The 16,397-nt window shown below is 43.7% G+C and overlaps 1 protein-coding gene and 1 long non-coding RNA gene across 7 annotated transcripts in view; both read left to right on the forward strand.

Moving 5' to 3' along the window:
• Positions 1-16,397, forward strand: part of LOC309702675 (uncharacterized protein) — an 85,233-nt gene that overhangs the window by 31,564 nt on the left and 37,272 nt on the right. For 4 of the 5 annotated variants that reach the window (XM_082527278.1, XM_082527276.1, XM_082527275.1 and 1 more), the window contains exon 17: positions 1,919-3,356. The exons of the other annotated variant lie outside the window; for it this stretch is intronic. In XM_082527278.1, the coding sequence (XP_082383404.1) occupies positions 1,919-2,026 (108 nt within the window). In that variant the 3' untranslated portion in view covers positions 2,027-3,356. Of the gene's footprint in view, positions 1-1,918; positions 3,357-16,397 lie in introns of those variants that run through there. 5 annotated transcript variants of the gene reach the window in all.
• Positions 7,812-9,521, forward strand: LOC309703910. Of its 2 annotated transcripts, XR_014276076.1 has the most exons (4): positions 7,812-7,895; positions 8,457-8,577; positions 8,943-9,025; positions 9,326-9,521. It is a non-coding gene; the product is annotated as an uncharacterized lncRNA (long non-coding RNA). The 2 variants fall into 2 exon arrangements; XR_014276077.1 differs by lacking the exon at positions 7,812-7,895 and having other exon boundaries at positions 8,095-8,577.

Below are 16,397 nucleotides of genomic sequence, written 5' to 3' on the forward strand. Positions count from 1 at the left end.
AAATGCTTGGACAACTGCTCGTGACCTAAAGAAAACAAAAAAGGAAAAGGCTATGAATAAGAAAGGAAATAAATATGAAAAATTAAAAAGGGTAAATTTAACTAGGAAGGAATAAAATATAAATTAAGGTTAAAAATGAAATAACTGTACAACACAAATTAGAATGAAGGGTAAATTTAACTGGGAAGAATAAGATAAAGATAAATATATAAATTAAAGTTGAAAATAAAATAACTGTACAACAAAATACACAATACACAATATAGAACTATATAAGAATGTATGAAGAAATCTAAATATAAATAAATATATACACAATAACAGCAGCTGTACAAGTATTAACCGGAAATGAAGAATATAGTGACCAGTGTTGTGCAAAAACAAAGTCCAGAAAGTCCAGTGTGTGTGTAAGAACTGTATGTGTGGGTCAGTACTGTGTGGTGGTGTGATTGAGAGACCGTATCGCCTGCGGGAAGAAGCTCCTCCTCAGTCTCTCTGTGTTGGTCTTCAGGGAGCGGAATCGCTTTCCTGACCTCAGCAGAGAGAACAGTCTGTTGTTGGGATGGCTGAGGTCCTTCACCATCTTCCTGGCCTTGGTCCAGCACCGCCTGCTGTAGATTGAGTGCAGGTCAGGGAGCTCGGAGCGGATGGTGCGCTCAGCTGACCGCACAACCCTCTGTAGAGCTCGTCTGTCCTGCATGGTGCTGTTCCCGAACCAGGTTAAGATGTTTCCCGCCAGGATGCTCTCTATGGTGCACGAGTAAAAGTTCCTGAGCACCTTGGAGGGCAGTTGGAAGTCTCTCAAGCGTCTGAGGTGGTAGAGACGCTGACGGGCCTTTTTCACCACGGTGTTGATGTGACAGGACCATGACAGGTCCTGCGTGATGTGAACTCCGAGGTATTTGAAGCTGTCCACTCTCTCCACTGGGCACTCGTTGATGACGGGGGTCTGGTAGTTCCTCTCCTGCTTAGTGCTGAAGTCCACTATCAGCTCCTTTGTCTTACTGACGTTTAGAAGGAGGTTGTTCCTCTGGCACCAGTTCTCCAGATTCCTAATCTCCTTCAGGTAGGCCGTCTCGTTGTTATCAGAGATCAGGCCCACCACGACGGTGTCGTCAGCAAACTTGATGATGGTGGTGGAGCTGGTAGTGGCCACACAGTCATATGTGTACAAAGAGTACAGCAGGGGGCTCAGAACACACCCCTGGGGGGCTCCAGTGCTGAGAGTGGTGGAGGCTGAGACATGTCCGCCCATCCTTACTGCCTGTGGTCTGCCAGTTAGGAAGTTGGAGATCCACTGACACATAGATGAGCTGAGTCCCAGATGCTCCAGCTTGGTGGTGAGTGTGAAGGGAATTATGGTGTTAAATGCAGAGCTGTAGTCTATGAAGAGCGTTTTACCATAATTCCCCCTTCTAGTGTCCAAGTGAGTGAGTGATGTGTGGAGGAGATGAGAGATGGCATCGTCTGTGGAACGATTTGGACGGTAAGCGAACTGTAGTGGGTCCAGTGTGTCTGGCAGTTCCAGTAATCTGACGAGTTTCTCCTTGGATAATGAGAGAACAGGACTCACCTGGTCATGAAACTATCAGTTAACTATTCAGGTATTTTTAAGCCTCAGAAAATTGGCTTAAAAAAAGAAAAAGTATAAAAACAGTTGTTAATCCAGTGTTTTTGTTAAGCGCCTTAAATTAAGGCTGAAAGACTGCACTTCAATCACATCTTGACTGGTTGATTTCAAATCCACTCTGGTGGTGTACACAAGAAAAACTACAGAAAACAATATATCACTGACAAATCCTTACAGATATAAATAAAATACCCTGTCAGATTTCCTGTGTTTACTTTTAGGTGTTGATTTTTTTTGGGTGGGTTAATAACATGTCTGCTCTCTCTCTCTCTTTGTGTTTCTGTGCAGGTCGGTGACATTATCACACAGGTGGAGGCTGTGGATGAGCAGTGGATTATGGGCGTTGTGGGCGGGAAGCATGGGATTGTGCCTAAAAACTACATTTCACTTTTGTGACAAGGGAAATCCTGAAACGGCTGATGCGGGAAAACAAAGAATGAAACTGCTGTTTGCTGCCGCTCTGTTAAACAGGTTGGAGGTTTGGAATTGGAAACCTTCAACCTGTCGATGCTACAGGGAGTGCTGGTGCTCCCACGGACACGCACATGAATCTGATCCAGTGTTGTTGAGAAAAACTGAACAGAATAAAATTAACTCCGATTATGCTGGTGGTTTGATGACGTCTTTGAGGTGTCTGTGGTCATGATAACTGAGTACTGGATGATTAAGAGGTTGGTTTTCCTCTCACAGTCATCCTGCTGTGATTATTTTCATCTGCTGTGGAGTGGATCTGAGCTTTCTTTTTTTTTTCTTCTTCTTTTCTTTTTCTTTTCTTTTTTTTTTTTTTTACATTAAATTTACATGTTTGGTATTTGTGAAGATCACTTAAAATCTGGATCAATGGACATAGCAGATCCAGGTTGGACGTCTGCTTCAAAGAGCCACTTTTTAGATACTCAAAGAAAGAAATGTGTAACACATTAATGCAGTACGTTACTTAAGTGCTCGCCAGAGAAAGAAATTTGTTACAATGCTTGTTCCCTTACTTTTGCACTACTCTGTAACATGATCTGAAATGCATTGTCATATAACCACCAGTTAACAATATATACCTAAAGCTACAGTCCCACACATCAACACAAATCCCTATCCTAATGAGGACACACAAGATCTCTGTCTTGGTGTTTACACATGAACACAAAGCAAAGCTGATACCATCCCAACAAGACTTCAGAGGAATCACCACAGTGACTCTGCTGTGGAAACATGAACAGGTAGAAATGGAGGCTGCAAACCTGACTACCTGTTGAAGATGAGGATCTGGATCGGCACGCGCTCGGCTTTATCATCACTCTGGGTTCTTGACTAGCTTTGTGTTGGCATGCTGTCTGTACAGAGGAAGAGTTAAAGTTCTGTTAGCAGCATGATCTGTTGTTTGTGTCATTGATCCAGTCTGTAATTTACCATTATGCTCTTGTCCTTATGTGCAATAAAAACAAAAATAATTCCCATACCTCCGCTCCTCAAACCTGTAGACACTGTCTTCCCTACACACAACCTGCAATCAGCTGATTGTAGCAAGAACCACACATCCCGTGTGACTGAGGGACCTTTGCAACACAAGTAACCATAAAATTGTAAGTCTAATATAGTTACTGAATTTAGTACAGTAATCTATGGGTGATTCTCTTTTTGTGGCTTCATTTCATGTCCACATATTTCATTTAACCTGATTTTTTTTCTAAAATGTGCCAAATATGTACAATAAAGTAATAAAATTGTTTAATTGTTTGTAATTATTTAAACAAAATGTGTGTCAAATTTTTTATTTTACACACGTTTTTGGTGACACAAATTCAAATTTTAATTTTATTTGTCACACACACACACAACCATACACAGTATGACATGGGGGTGAAATGCTTGTAGCTGTACAATGCCCGACCATTAAATGACAGAAGAAAAGTTTTACAATATTTACAATTTACAGTTTACTACAAAAATTTACAAATTAACTTAGGAATTTACAGTAAAGAATGTGCAAATAGCAGAAGAGATGATAAAGATAAGGATTATAAATTATAGGATTATAGGAAATGTGTGGTGGTGCGTGTGGTGACGTGTGTGAGAGTCCAGTCTTATAGTGACGTGTGTGAGAGTCCAGTCTTATAGTGACGTGTGTGGGAGAGTCCAGTCCTACACCTGGTTCAGGCCACGAATAGCCTGGGGGAAGAAGCTCCTCCTCATTCTCTCTGTTTTGGCCTTAAGGGAGCGGAAGCGCTTCCCAGACCTCAACAGTGAGAAGAGTCCATTGTTGGGATGGGAGAGGTCCATCATAATCTTCCTAGCTTTGGACTTGCACCGCTTGGTGTAGATGGACAGCAGGTCAGGGAGCTCTGATTGAATGATGCGTTCTGCCGAGCGCACCACCCTTTGCAGATCTCGTCTGTCCTGCTTGGTGCTGTTCCCAAACCAGGTGCAGATGTTTGCCGTCAGGACGCTCTCGATGGTGCAGGAGTAGAAGTTCTTGAGCACCTTCAGTGGCAGATGGAAGTCTCTAAGTCTTCTGAGGAAGAAGAGACGCTGACGGGCTTTCTTAACCAGGGTGTTGATGTGGCAGGACCATGACAGGCCCTGAGTGATGTGGACACCCAGGTATCGGAAACTGTCCACTCTCTCCACTGGCGTGCCACTGATGATGAGGGGTTTGTAATTCCTCGCCTGCTTTGTAGTGAAGTCCACGATCAGCTCCTTAGTCTTGCTGATGTTTAGGAGGAGGTTATTCTCCTGGCACCAGGTCTCCAGGTTCCTAATCTCCTCCAGGTAGGCCGTCTCGATGTTGTCGGAGATCAGGCCCACAACAGCAGTGTCGTCAGCAAACTTGACAATGGAGGTGGTGTCTGATGTGGCTACACAGTCATAAGTGTACAGTGAGTACAGCAGGGGGCCTAAAACACAGCCCTGAGGCACTCCAGTGCTGAGTGAGATGGAGGGGGAGACTTGTTTTCCCACCCTCACTGATTGGGGTCTGTCTGTGAGGAAGTTGAGGATCCACTGACACAGTGATGAGCTGAGTCCTAGATCCGTCAACTTGGTGAAAAGCTTAGAGGGAATTATTGTGTTGAATGCTGAACTGTAGTCCACAAACAGCATCCTAACATAATTCCCTCTGCCAGTGTCCAGGTGACTCAGGGATGTGTGGAGCAGGTGAGATATGGCATCGTCTGTGGAACGATTAGTCCGGTAAGCAAACTGAAGTGAGTCGATGGTGGCAGGAAGTGAAGAAGTGATGTGATCTCTCATCAGTCTTTCAAAACACTTCATCACAATTGAAGTCAGTGCTACTGGACGGTAGTCATTGTGGCAAGTGGGCTGTTGTTTCTTTGGAACAGGGACAATAATGGACTGTTTGAAGCACGTGGGAACCACAGCTTGGGCCAGGGAGAGGTTGAAGATCTCTGTGAACACCGGTGCTAGTTGATCAGCGCAGGCTCTAAGGACGCGGCCAGGGATTGCATCTGGTCCTGCTGCCTTCCTGGTGTTCACCCTCCTGAAGGTGTTCCTCACGGCATGCTCTGTGATGACGAATGCATTTTCTTCACTGGTGCACTCCGAGCGCGCGCAGCCGTTTGTTGTTTTAATTGCTGCGGCGTCGAAGCGAGCGTAAAACGTGTTCAGCTCATCAGCCAGTGAAGCATCTGCATTCATCATTGAAGAAGCTGGTCGTTTATAGTCCGTTATAGTCCGCAGTCCTTTCCACAGGCTCCTAGAGTCGCACTGTCGTAGCTGTGACTCTAGTTTTTCCCCGTAGCTCCGCTTTGCCTTTCGGACCGCGCTGCGCACGTTGTAGGACGCAGCCTTGTATAGGTCCATATTACCGGAGACAAGCCCTTCATTGTAGGCAGCGGTGCGTGATGTCAGAGCGTCGCGGATGTTTTTATCCACCCACGGCTTCTGGTTGGGAAACGTTCGGATGATAGTTCTTTCTGCTGTGTCGTCCGCTAGTTTCCCGATAAATCCCACAACCGCTTCCGTAAACATGTTGATGTCATCAGAGCTGCGCCGAAACATGTCCCAGTCTGCGTCATCCAGTGCGTCCAGCGAGCGACCTCCCTCCTGATTGGTGGTTGCTGCTTTAGCCTTTGTTTGTAGGCAGGCATGAGGAAGATGGCGGAATGGTCCGATTTTCCAAATGCCGGCAGGGGCTGAGCCTTGTAACTAGGGTTGCCAACCGTCCCTTAAAATACGGAATTGTCCTGTATTTCGAAACAAAAGTACACGTCCCGTATTGAGCTAATAAGGGACGCACTTTGTCCCGTAATACAGTGAGAATCAAAAGTAGTCTATAAATGTTTATGGAATTAACGCTTTGTTTGAAAACATAATTCCCAGCCCCTCTCCTGCTTTGTGACCAATGAGCTGACAGCACACTTATGACAATTCGAGTATGACAATTCAGATTACCGCTCATCTCATTGGTCGAGGAAAGGTCGCTTACAGAGAAAATACCGGAAGACAACAGATGACCACAACAAGAAGCATGGCCAACGGGGAAACAAACGCCGACACTGCGGTGCAAGTCTCGGACGACAGTACACCTAAAGCTGGACATACACTGTGCGATTTTCAAACTGCACGATTGACTCGCAGGGGTTAGAAGTTGGTAGGTCACGATGCAGGTGTAACCGGTGTGATTCTGCGTTGTGTCTGATAAAAAAGGTAAAAGAAAGAAAGACCTCCAAGTAAATAATTTGCCCACTCCAGCTCCTCTCCCACAGGGGAATTGTAGGAAAAGGGCGGCATTTATTTTTACATTAAACATAAAATATGCATTTACACGTAACATATTTGACATAAGATAAAACAAAAACAACAACATGAAATCCGACATACCTGATAAAAAAGGTAAAAGAAAGAAAGACATCCAAGTAAATAATTTGCCCACTCCAGCTCCTAGACCAAATACAAACAGTGGGGAAGAGGGTTAGCTCAACCCACCACAGCTCCCAAGCTAGCAAGGAGTATATATTCATGCTAGCATTTATGGCGCCTAAAACACATTTATGATACACACATACTACACACTTATAACATCTTACAAAAACAGGCTTAATAATGACAATAACTGAACTAACATCGCAATCATAAACATCAGGGTGGCTAAATATGAATTATGTGTGTTTCAAGGTGTTGGAAAGAAATGACACCCACCTCTCCCACAGGGGAATTGTAGGAAAAGGGGTACACTGTATTTATAGTATTGCACCAAAGAAGAAGAAGAAAAGAATGAGGAGGGGCTCTAACTGATAATGAACACAACTACAGGCTTGGAGGTCCTAAAAGTCAGGTATAAAAGGAGCAGTTTGGGGGTTTAGAACACATTTTGTGTAATTATAACAATGTGATTTATGACTCTGTTACACGGGGTCTCACACTATACCGCCCGATGCTCTGATGCGACCTGAGTGCTCACACTGTGCCTCCATAAAATGAAGGTTATAACAGAAAATCTGTCGCTCGCTCTCCCTCTCTGTCTTTCACTCACACAGACACACCACCACCACCATCAACTTTGCTAAATTGCTAATGAAAAACATGATCAGGCAGCTGTGATTGAGCAGCAGTGTAAATCCAACTATTTTCACGGTTGCTGTGGTCGTGATAATTTTGTGATGCCACATCGAAAAGGCTCGGATGAGCTTTCCAAAGTTCTACAAGTTGTGCCTCCATCGCTTGTGTCCAGATCACACGCTGCACAGCCGTGCTGCTAAGTCTTTTTCACCGACGTTTATGTGTTTGCGCGTGAGCACTGTGAGCGGCTGCGGTGACACGTCACGAGCGATTGATGATCGGGAGCTGGTCGTGAGGTGTTAATCGCTTCTCGTTACCCCACGTATACTACACGACGCACGATGAAGGCCAAAATCGGGCCGATCACCAAATCGGTCGCACGACTCAAAAATCGTCTCAAAATGGGCCAAAAATCGCGTGAGCATTATGCTGGTCTTACACTGTGCGATTTTGGCCCATTTTGGCCCATTTTACACTGTGCCCAAAAATCGCACAGGGGCTCACACTGTGCGATTTTGGCCCATTTTGAGACGATTTTTGAGTCGTGCGACCGATTTGGTGATCGGCCCGATTTTGGCCTTCATCATGCGTCGTGCATCGTGTAGTATACGTGGGGTAACGAGAAGCGATTGACACCTCACGACCAGCTCCCGATCATCAATCGCTAGCAGAGTGAAGCTGACCCCCCACCCACTTGAAACGTAAAGGCAAATAGGCGGAGCGGTTAGTGCTACGTTTGTGCAGATTTGTGCAGGTAAAATGAGTGTTTGTGCTGCTACGGTTTTTGAGATATTAAACATTATTTTATAGGTCATTCAAAGGTCACCATCCCCCCAGACTGCTCCAAAACAAACCAAAATGGTCTACTTTTTTAGTGCTACGTTTGTGCTGATTTGTGCAGGTAAAATTAGCGTTTGTGCTGCTACAGTATCTGAGATATAATGATTTTAATTATTACAGCCTACACTGTATAACACCAGTGTCTGTGGCAGTGAGTTTCAGCAGCTGTGGAGTTTTGCACTTTTTCTAGGCTTGCTGCATATTAACTTTTATTAGTTTACACTTTAGTAACACAATTTATTCAGCAGAAAGGTCGATATTTCTTTTGTTACTAGTGCAGAAACGTACACAAGGTAGGCTAAAGTTTTTATTTTTTCTGTGGCAAAACTGAGTTTCATGTGAAGTGATTCACGTATACCTAAATTATTATTATTTTTTACATACCCAGTTGGCCTCTATGATTTTGTTTTGAATTATATATGTTCATTATTATTATGTAGCTGTCTCAGAAAAAATGAAGTGTTTGCTTTGATAGGTTGTTACCTACGTGTAGAAAACTGAATATTCCACAGCACCTAGGCGAGGGATCTTCAACCTGCGGCTCTAAAGCAACATGTGGCTCTCCGGCCCCTCCACTGTGGCTCTTACAAGACCAAGTAAGTCATTTTTTTATTATAAAGACAACAAGAAAGGGTTCTGTTAACAGTTTTTTTTTTAATGAAATATCTGCATTGACTATTCACTGAATGTACAAGGCTTTTAAAAGTGATTTAATGTTTCTTAGGTTCAAATCTGTTTACTGTAATTTTCAAGTTGGTTGGCCATCTTTCCTAATTTTCAATTATTATGGAAAGGACTCACGTAGCTGGCTTCATTTTAACAAATACTTTTTTCCGTTATAAAGCTTTGATGATTCATTGTCTTATCAAATCTAAAAATAAGCATTTTTATTTACATTTCCATAGCTTACACGATACAACAACTCATTTTCTAGATATTTATAGGCTCTTTCTTTTTTTAGGCTCTAGACAGGTTTTGTAGCAGCAGGGGGGAAAGGGGCCCTTTGAAATGAAAAGGATGCTGACCCCTGACTTAAGCCACCAGGTAAACACAAAACAAATACGGAAAAATTATTGACAAAAACTGGAACGGTTACTTTCAAGGCTACGGGTGAAGGTGACTGGGTGTGTAAAAGCAAATATACATCAGACTGACAAAGAAAAGAGTGTTAAAAGATTTTTAATTTAGAACTTTAACTTTATGTGCAAAACTGAACTTACTGATAACACACACTAGCCATTTGAACACATGTAACTGTAATGAACCAAATAAAACAGAAAAATGCAGGCAGCACTCATTATACTGTGTATAACACAGCATGGGGTTGTATTTTTTTCTTTTCAGATGCTCCTGTCACTCCATTTCCCAGGTCATCATAGCACTCCCACACACATGGAGCTCTCCTGCAGTATGCAGTGTAATGCCCCAAACCATCAGTGGTCATCTTTCCATGGAAAGCAATTAATGCCCTCAAAGTGAACGACTTTCCTTGGAGAACCAGGTTGGAGGGAAATTCATTCAGTGGAAATTCTGTTTGGTTTGCAAGGTCATGTTAAGGGTTCAATATTGAGGAAGGGTACAAGAGGTGATCGAAGAATAACCACACTGATCCGGCCGGGTGAAGTCAAACGATGATTTTAATGAATACACGCGTGGGAAGAATAATCTGTACGCAGACAAGAATTAATCTTCAACTTAATCAAAGCACAAACAATTATTTTATAGCATCAGGGTTTGATTAACGATGCCCCTTCATACGTCACAGATACATTTTATACATAGATCAGCTCAAAACCACAATGACTTTTAACATAGTTCGAAAGAACATCATCTTCTATTTTCATAGCCGGTACTTCCGGTCAACCTTTCAGTTTTTGTCTTGAAGTGAATTGTTCCCCTTTTTGCCGAGACAACAAGGAACGGTTCCTCGTTTACAGAGACACTTTCGCAGTTACAACCAGACATGACTAACCTCTTTCCTATAAATAAGTCTAACTAATGTGTGTGTGTGTGTATATGTCACGACCTCACTTCAGCCTCTATGTCACCTCTCACCTACTAACTGTCTGTGTCTCGTCCTTAAATGCTCTCTCTCAATTCACCTGTTGCACTTCTGACCTTTCACCAGAACAGAGGCTCATCCTTATGTGCACTAACCTAACTGAAACTATGCATATGTCATCTACTAAATAAATGTTTTAATCAAGAACCTCTTACTAAAAGCTTAATATGAAAATGACCTGATATAAGTGTTTTGTAAGCCTGTATTGCAATTCCTTCTATGTTCTAATTTCCCTCAGCATGTATCACCTGGACAATCACGCCAGTGAAGCTTAAGACCCTTAATGAACCAAACATCAACTCAAAATAAGCACAGATATGCAATGTGTATAAAATAGTTATAACTGCATCTGAAATACAAAGTTAATATGATAACCGTATGCATAAACATCTTAAGGCCATCTTAAAGCTATCTGTTACATTGTTAATGTCTTTCTCCGCAAACTAAGAAGAGCAGGAGCACCAGCCCCCATCATGTACACTTTCTACAGAGGCACCATCGAGAGCATCCTGTCGAGCTGCATCACTGTGTGGTTTGGAGCCTGCAATGCGTCCTGTCATAGAACCCTCCAACGCATAGTGAGAGCTGCAGAGAGGATCATTGGTGTCTCTCTCCCCCTCCCTCCAGGACATTTACAGCACCCGTCTCACTAAAAAAGCCCTTTGCATAGCGACTGATCCCACGCACCCAATGCAAAGCTTCTTCAAGCTGCCGCTGTCAGGGAGGAGACTGCGGAGTCTCCGGGCCAGGACCAGCAGACTGAAGGACAGCTTCATCCATCAGGCTGTCAGGAAGCTTAACTCCCTCCCGATTCTGCCCCCTCTCCCCTCTTCTCCTCCACGGTCTCACTGAACTCTGTCACACACACACACACACACACACACACACACACACACACACACACACACACACACACACACACTCTGACTCACTCACTGGCCTGCACCAGTTACCAGTCACTTTGTGGAGCATTGGACTGCCACTACCTCATAAGACTTTGTTGTTATACTATCTCTTACCATACATTACTAAATCTCCATTTGCACTATTTGCCTATTTGCACTACTCTGCCTGGTTTACACTCAATGTCATTTACCCTTACCTGAATACTGTATATTGTATATTGTATAGCTTTCTTGTTCATTTGTATTGTATTTATTTAAATTTTTACTTTTTAATTATTTTATTTGCATTTTTTAATCACTCTCTTATATTTAAATGTTCATTGCTATTTCATCTAGGGTTTGAGAGTAACGAAATTTCTATTCTCTGTATGTCCTGTACATGTGGCAGAATTGACAAATAAAGTTGACTTTGACTTTGACTTTGAAAGCAATGATCATACTGCAGATTATATTATGCTGGTAAAATACTTTTGTTCATCCCCACAATCCCCCTTCGACCTCTGGCAAACCAGAGGTCGATACATATGTTGTTGTTCACTCCTCAGCCCACTCAACTACTTCCATATCCATCATTGGCATCATGGATATAGGGGCCACCGCCCCAGGGTCCACTGCCTTTACAATCACCTTCTCTACCAACCTTCGGGCACAAGGAATGAGACAACAACCACAAGTCACCAAAATACCCACCAATACAGATAGAGAAAACATAACTGACAGAGCAAACCCCTTCCACTGTCCGAACACTGAGGTCATCCAGCTCTCCAGCGGGTTGTCAATTCCTGAATGGTCATGCATGGTTCTAGAGAGACTCTTTAGCCCCTCCAAAGCTCGCGTCACCGACCCATCTGGAGCAGTGTTATTCGGGATAAAAGTACAACACTGGTCCCCGAACATAGCACAAACGCCCCCTTTTTCCGCCAACAACATATCAAGGGCCATTCTATTCTGGATCCCCACTAACGAGGTCGGACCCATCTGCTCCGCTAATCCTTCCAGCCCGTCTCTGGTAAGGTTAGAGAGCCTCAGCAAATTATAGTGAACGTAATTGATTCTGTCTACATTCTTGTTCGGGGTCACTGGAAAGAGAGCAGAAATTATTGGAAGATTCTCAAAACCGGCAGCTATTTGGTCTACAAGTTTATATTCACTTGGAACTCCCCTGGGGACCCCTATTGAGTCAATCCAGGTTGGCGAGTTCAGCCTAGGGTCATAAGCGTGTGTTCCCTCAGTCCCGCTCTTGGACAGGATATGTCTCTTCCGTCTAGCTGCCAATGTGCGTGTGTTGTGCTGTGGAATGGTTTTTACCTGATTTCCAATTAGCATAAGAGGTGCTCCTAGTCTCACCATCACGCACGTCCCCACACTTCCCAGAGGAACACGAGCCAAAAGAGTCTTGTGCCCACAGTAGTAATAAAGTCCACTTCTAGCCCAGGTCCCAATAAACGTGTTGGGATCACTTTTATTGTTTGTGGTTCTTCCCGTCTGGGTAACAGCGCACCAACTTGGGTCGATTTCTCCCACGTTATATATTACTTTATCTGTGGAGAACTTAAAACACGTATAATTATCCTTTTTCGGCAAAAATGGTCCTGCCTTGGCTGTTCCACTGTAGACACTTCGGCCCGTATCATGTTTCCACTATCCAACAAACTGGGAGGCGAGGTCGAGCCTTCATCTGCAGCTGAGGCATTCTCCCTCCCATATTTTGGGACTGGCATTCCACTGCCCTTGTCCCTTCTTCGGGGATAGTTTGGGGAGTAGTAGTATATTCAACGTCTAGTACTCCGCCAAGGACAACTCCAGTCTGTCCGTCTGGACCACGAACTTGTCCCCCTCCAAGGGTCATTACAGGCATGACATACGGTGGTGGTGGGGCACTAGACGTCAATGCAGCCCAAGGATATAGTTTCGGTGTGTAATATCTGTTAGCCTCTTCTACCTTCGGAGTCAAATCCTTCACTTGGTCCTCTAGCTTTTTATTTTCCTCCTTCAGGTGTTTCAAAGACTCCATTATACTCACCATGTCTCCTGATTTTCCTGTGTCATCCTCCTCCTCCATCATCCAGGAAGAGGCTGCCCTCCACAGGAACAGCCACTTACAGCACTTGGCATGAGTTTCTTTTAGGTCCTTAATTTCTCCTCTGACTTTCCTGTTCCCTGAACGTCCCTCGGACTCCTCTTCTACTTGTTTCAATCTCTGTTCACATCTCTCTCCTTCAGTTTTTAACACCAAGCTCAGAGCTATTTTGTCACCCAGCCCTTTCTGTTGGGATGTAATGAGTTTGCTTACCTCAACCTCCATCGCTTGGCACTCCTTCTCTGCTGATTTTAATGCTCCAGGGGAAGCCAAATGAATAGCTTTCTTAAGCTGTTCAAGCTGATCCTTCAGAGGTTTATATCCCCTTTTCCCACTAGATGTCGCACCCGAGCTGTCAGCCATTCTCTGAAACACAAACTTACCTCTTCAAATGACGTTGGTCGACTCCGCCTTCTAGGTCTAGGTCACCCAGACACGCTTAGCTTTCGGTTTCAGAATCCGTCTCGCTGTTTTCGCAATCACAAGTGTACATGTATTTTTGATCTTCTTCCATATAAGATCGTTGATGATATGAGTCCAAGTGCCAGGTTTCAAAATTGTGTATTCCCTTTTTTGGGTAGGAGAAAACTTGTCATTGTATTCAACCTTTTCAGGAATAAATTTAACCCAGTCCTCAAAAGGGACGTCTAGTTCAAAAGCTTGACAGTTTTCTTGTCCAGGAGAAATGCAATGTGAATCTAACTCTCCTTCACTATTACTTTCCTGATCACTGATTTCCAAAGCTGACCAGATGTTGTGTCTATTTAGCTTCACAAAAGTGTACAGGGCCTTTGCTGACATCTTGTTCTCTCTCTCTCTCTCTCTCTCTCTCTATATATATATATATATATATATATATATATATATATATATATATATATATATATATATATATATATATATATATATATATATATAGAGAGAGAGAGAGAGAGAGAGAGAAAATATATATACAGAGGATCGCAAGTTCGATTCCTGCCTGGGGCGTCTGTATCCAGTAAGGGTCCTAAGGCTAGACCCCCTATGCTAAGCAAGCCTACCGCAGACATGAGCGAGACAGATAAATATGAAGGCATGCCGGCTCAGACGTCACCCGGATCAACAAGGTCCGCGTCAGGTGTTGAGGAACCAGGGCACCCTGACGAAAAGTGGGCTACTGGAACAAGAAGGCATCGGTGGGCAATAGAGGCTGGGGTCTATCACACCAGGCAAGACCCCAGGCGCAGGCTGTGTAAAGATGCCCCAGAGACAATCCAGCACATAACAGCAGGGTGCAAGATGCTAGCAGAGGCAAGGCATACATGGAACGCCATAACCAAGTGGCCGGCATAGTGTACAGGAACATCTGTGCCGAGTATAACCTGGAAGTATGTATAAAATGGAAGACATACAAGACCACTGATAATCTCCCTTGATCTGGGGCTCCACGCAAGATCTCATCCCGTGGGGTCAAAATGATCATAAGAACGGTGAGCAAAGATCCCAGAACCACACGGGGGGACCTGGTGAATGACCTGCAGAGAGCTGGGACCAAAGTAACAAAGGTCACCATCAGTAACACACTACAACGGCAGGGAATCAAATCCCGCAGTGCCAGACGTGTTCCGCTGCTGAAGCCAGTGCATGTCCAGGCCCGTCTGAAGTTTGCCAGAGAGCACATGGATGATACAGCAGAGGATTGGGAGAATGTCATGTGGTCAGATGAAACCAAAGTAGAACTTTTTGGTATAAACTCAACTTGTCGTGTTTGGAGGAAGAAGAATACTGAGTTGCATCCCAAGAACACCATACCTACTGTGAAGCATGGGGGTGGAAACATCATGCTATGGGGCTGTTTTTCTGCCAAGGGGACAGGACGACTGATCCGTGTTAAGGACAGAATGAATGGGGCCATGTATCGTGAGATTTTGAGCCAAAACCTCCTTCCATCAGTGAGAACTTTGAAGATGAAACGAGGCTGGGTCTTCCAACATGCCAATGATCCAAAACACACCGCCCGGGCAACAAAGGAGTGGCTCCGTAAGAAGCATTTGAAAGTCCTGGAGTGGCCTAGCCAGTCTCCAGACCTCAACCCCATAGAAAATCTGTGGCGGGAGTTGAAAGTCCGTGTTGCTCGGCGACAGCCCCAAAACATCACTGCTCTCGAGAAGATCTGCATGGAGGAATGGGCCAAAATACCAGCTACTGTGTGTGCAAACCTGGTAAAGACCTATAGTAAACGTTTGACCTCTGTTATTGCCAACAAAGGTTATGTTACAAAGTATTGAGTTGTATTTTTGTTATTGACCAAATACTTATTTTCCACCCTGATTTACGAATAAATTCTTTACAAATCCTACCATGTGGATTCATGGATTTTTTTTCCACATTCTGTCTCTCACAGTTGAAGTGTACCTCTGGTGCAAATTACTGACCTCTGTCATCATTTTAGGTGGGGGAACTTGCACAATCAGTGGCTGACTAAATACTTTTTTGCCCCACTGTATGTATATATATAGGGCTTTGGAGCGTGATGTCATGGGGGTGGGCGTGGAAAGGATTTTGGCCCGATCCGCCATTTTGGGGGTCTAAGTGAAAAAGGAGCGAAAGCATATACATGGTTCGTTCTTGCTGTGTGGTCCGCTGCAATGTTCGATTGCACGACCGGCAAGAGAATAAGCTTGAAAGGGTTCGTCTTTTCATTCTTTCCCAACCTGGCAGCAACATGAGGCAGCTCGTGTATCGATGTTACCAAACGAAGGTGTCTAGCCTGGATAGCAGTTGTGAGACGAGCTGACGTGCAGTTCTCTTCCATCTCCAAATATCTGTTGGTGCTCCAGACATTTTCATTCCGGTAAGTTATAAATATGTTCATATCACTCTTTATAGCCTATTAGTTTTATTTTCGATGCGCTCTGAGCTCATAGCAAATTAGAACAAACATCCTACTGAGTGATTTTGCAGAACTACCTTCTATTTATAGAGTTGCTAATTATTTGGCATTATTGCAGCAAACCAGCCTATGAAATGGATGAAACACATCATGACTGAGTTCCAGCGCTACACAAGGGACCTGCTTAAAACATACCACCATGCCTATCAGATTACTTCTTCCATGTGAGGGTGAAGAGGGGACCCTTCTGGATAAGATGGTGAAGGTTTGCTGCATTTGTTGAACAGTGTGATAATAAAACCAGGGAAAAAATGAAACCTGCTCCTGTTAAATATTCTTAAGTCTTTTGCTGTATAAATAGCAGTATTTTTTCAAAAGATACAGTAAATAAAGTAATGTTAGTAGTGGGTGATATCATGTAAACACTGTTATGATTTTATGTAAGCATTTTGTCATTTGCAAACTATAAGTGACATGGATTCTACATTGTAACTGAT

The sequence above is a fragment of the Aulonocara stuartgranti genome (genome assembly GCF_965226115.1).
Source record: "Aulonocara stuartgranti genome assembly, chromosome: 3".
In the NCBI taxonomy this organism is placed as follows: domain Eukaryota; kingdom Metazoa; phylum Chordata; class Actinopteri; order Cichliformes; family Cichlidae; genus Aulonocara; species Aulonocara stuartgranti.